The following is a 2,061-nucleotide window of genomic DNA, read 5'->3' on the forward strand; positions in this document are numbered from 1 at the left end:
GTAGATATGTGGGGTGTGTTAGAACGAGCCGTTTTAGGGGGGCGTGGCAGAGTCTTAACTTTGATAAATAATATCTCTTTGGTTTTGAGACTTTAGTCTTTGCAACTTCAGGGATCTTATCTATGCACAATCAGCTTGTAACACTCCAAAGAGAAAGGAAAACTTGAAATCGCATCATATGACCCCTTTAAACAACAATACAAAGAAATCACAAACTGGTCCACTAGTCTTTTTTCGGGAGTCAGACTACTGGGTACTGGATGTATGGTTTCTGAATCACTAAAAGGAACCGATTCATTTGAATCATTTGTTTTGTTACAAGATTACACTGGTCACATTGAATGTTTTGTGCTCTAGACTCGGTGTTGCTATTTAATTATCAATGTCATTCGGTTCCATTATTTTTTTAAAAGGAACTGGTTCTGAATAAGAAGCAAACTAGAGCTGCAGCAAATGTGATGCTGGATGTGGTGAATAGGGAAGTGCTTCAGTAACTCACACTACAGAGCAGGCGAAGGAGCCCTTCTGGGTCTGGCTCTCTCTGATGAGGAAGGTGCCATCTCGTTTGCCTCTCAGGAGATCCTCCGCCTGTGTGCGCTTGATGTCCCCAACGTACCAGGCGCACTCATCGTGATGTGCTTGATCGTCATCGTCATCCAACAGAGAATAGAAGCTGAAAGTTCATAAATGGAAAGATTACTTTTTCTATATTTGATGTACCTGTCAAAAATGTGTTTGATTTTGTTTCATTAATGACATTAATTATGTAAAAACAGTAGTTTAACATACAAAGACAAACAATAAATACATCCACTATTACATCTCTATAAAATGCAATGCAAGATCTTTCTATTTATTTTTGACAATTTCAACTTTTTTTTGTAACAAAAGAAAAAAAAACATCAGTTTAAGAGCTTTTTGAATAAAACTTGTCTCGTGATCAGTCCATGTTCAAAATCGAATGTTGAGTGAAGTTCATGATGAAGTCTGTGTTAGGATGTTGAAATGAATGTCCAGATAGTTCTGAGGGTATCCCAAAAGGCTTCAAACTAATTCAGGTTGTATTTGCTTATAGTATCTCAAGACAAGATGAACAGAACTTACTCCTCTGATTCGTTCTTTATACCCAGCCAGTCGTTGATCTTCCTTTGTTTGGTGCCTTTCTGAGTCAACCATCTGCAAAGACAATATCAGTGTTGTTAACATCAGCAGTGGTTACCAGTGAATAAATAACCAGAGTGCAGAGTTTCCTGCCACGCTTTGCTTATCACAACTAGGGCTGTCGCGATTCGTCGATTTTATTAGACTATTCGATTTTTTTAAATCCTCGACTTCATTTTGCTCGCGTCGACTAACCGGCAAAATACCGGAAGTGGCGCATTTCACGGACGAGAATGTATAAAACACAATAACACATAATTAAGCATAATTGTGAATTCACAAATGCTACGATTTAATTAAATAATTATATGCGATGCAGTTCTAATACAGTATATGCGCTTTAATTATTTACATGCGTGTAGGTTAAGTACGTGCGTCACACAGCGGCTCCCTTCACAGTAGTTCCACAGGAACTGTTATCATTTACATGTGTGGAGCGTCTCAAACTCCATCTCTGCATGTGGTTGTGAGTTTGGGTTTATTATAACGTTCATCTGGGAACACAACGTGCGCCATTTCATCAGATTTGTAAGGTAAATCATTTATAAATCTACGCAAACACAGGAGAATACATCGCGGTTTCAAAATAAAAGCTCAAACCCTCACACTTTTTTTTTAAAAACAAAGAGTTTACACGTTTTGATGTCCACATATTCTTTTAATTACAGTGGCTATAGCATTTCTGTCCTAAAGAAATGGCCAAATACTAAAGATTAAGTGGACATTTGAATTAAATGGTGCTTGGTCAATATTAAACAAGGATTAGATCGCACAGCAATGTGTAAAAATAATCATCAGGCCGTTGGCACCCTCTGCAGGCCTTTGTTGTAATGCATAATGTACATTAGCTCTATTGTTTATAATACATTATGTATTTTAACAATTTTGTTCAATAAAACC

At 37.3% G+C, this 2,061-nt stretch overlaps 1 protein-coding gene across 1 annotated transcript in view; it reads right to left on the minus strand.

Moving 5' to 3' along the window:
* Positions 1–495: 495 nt before the first annotated feature.
* LOC107722495 (phosphatidylinositol 3-kinase regulatory subunit beta-like) overlaps positions 496–2,061 on the minus strand; it is a 44,445-nt gene continuing 42,879 nt past the window's right edge. Inside the window, exons 14-15 of the mRNA XM_016530861.1 lie at positions 1,105–1,176; positions 496–673 (exon numbers count right to left, since the gene is read on the minus strand). Coding sequence (XP_016386347.1) covers positions 496–673; positions 1,105–1,176 — 250 coding nt within the window. The remainder of the gene's footprint in view (positions 674–1,104; positions 1,177–2,061) is intronic.

This window comes from Sinocyclocheilus rhinocerous, unplaced genomic scaffold, assembly GCF_001515625.1.
Source record: "Sinocyclocheilus rhinocerous isolate Xijiao unplaced genomic scaffold, SAMN03320098_v1.1 scaffold541, whole genome shotgun sequence".
Classification (NCBI taxonomy): Eukaryota; Metazoa; Chordata; class Actinopteri; order Cypriniformes; family Cyprinidae; genus Sinocyclocheilus; species Sinocyclocheilus rhinocerous.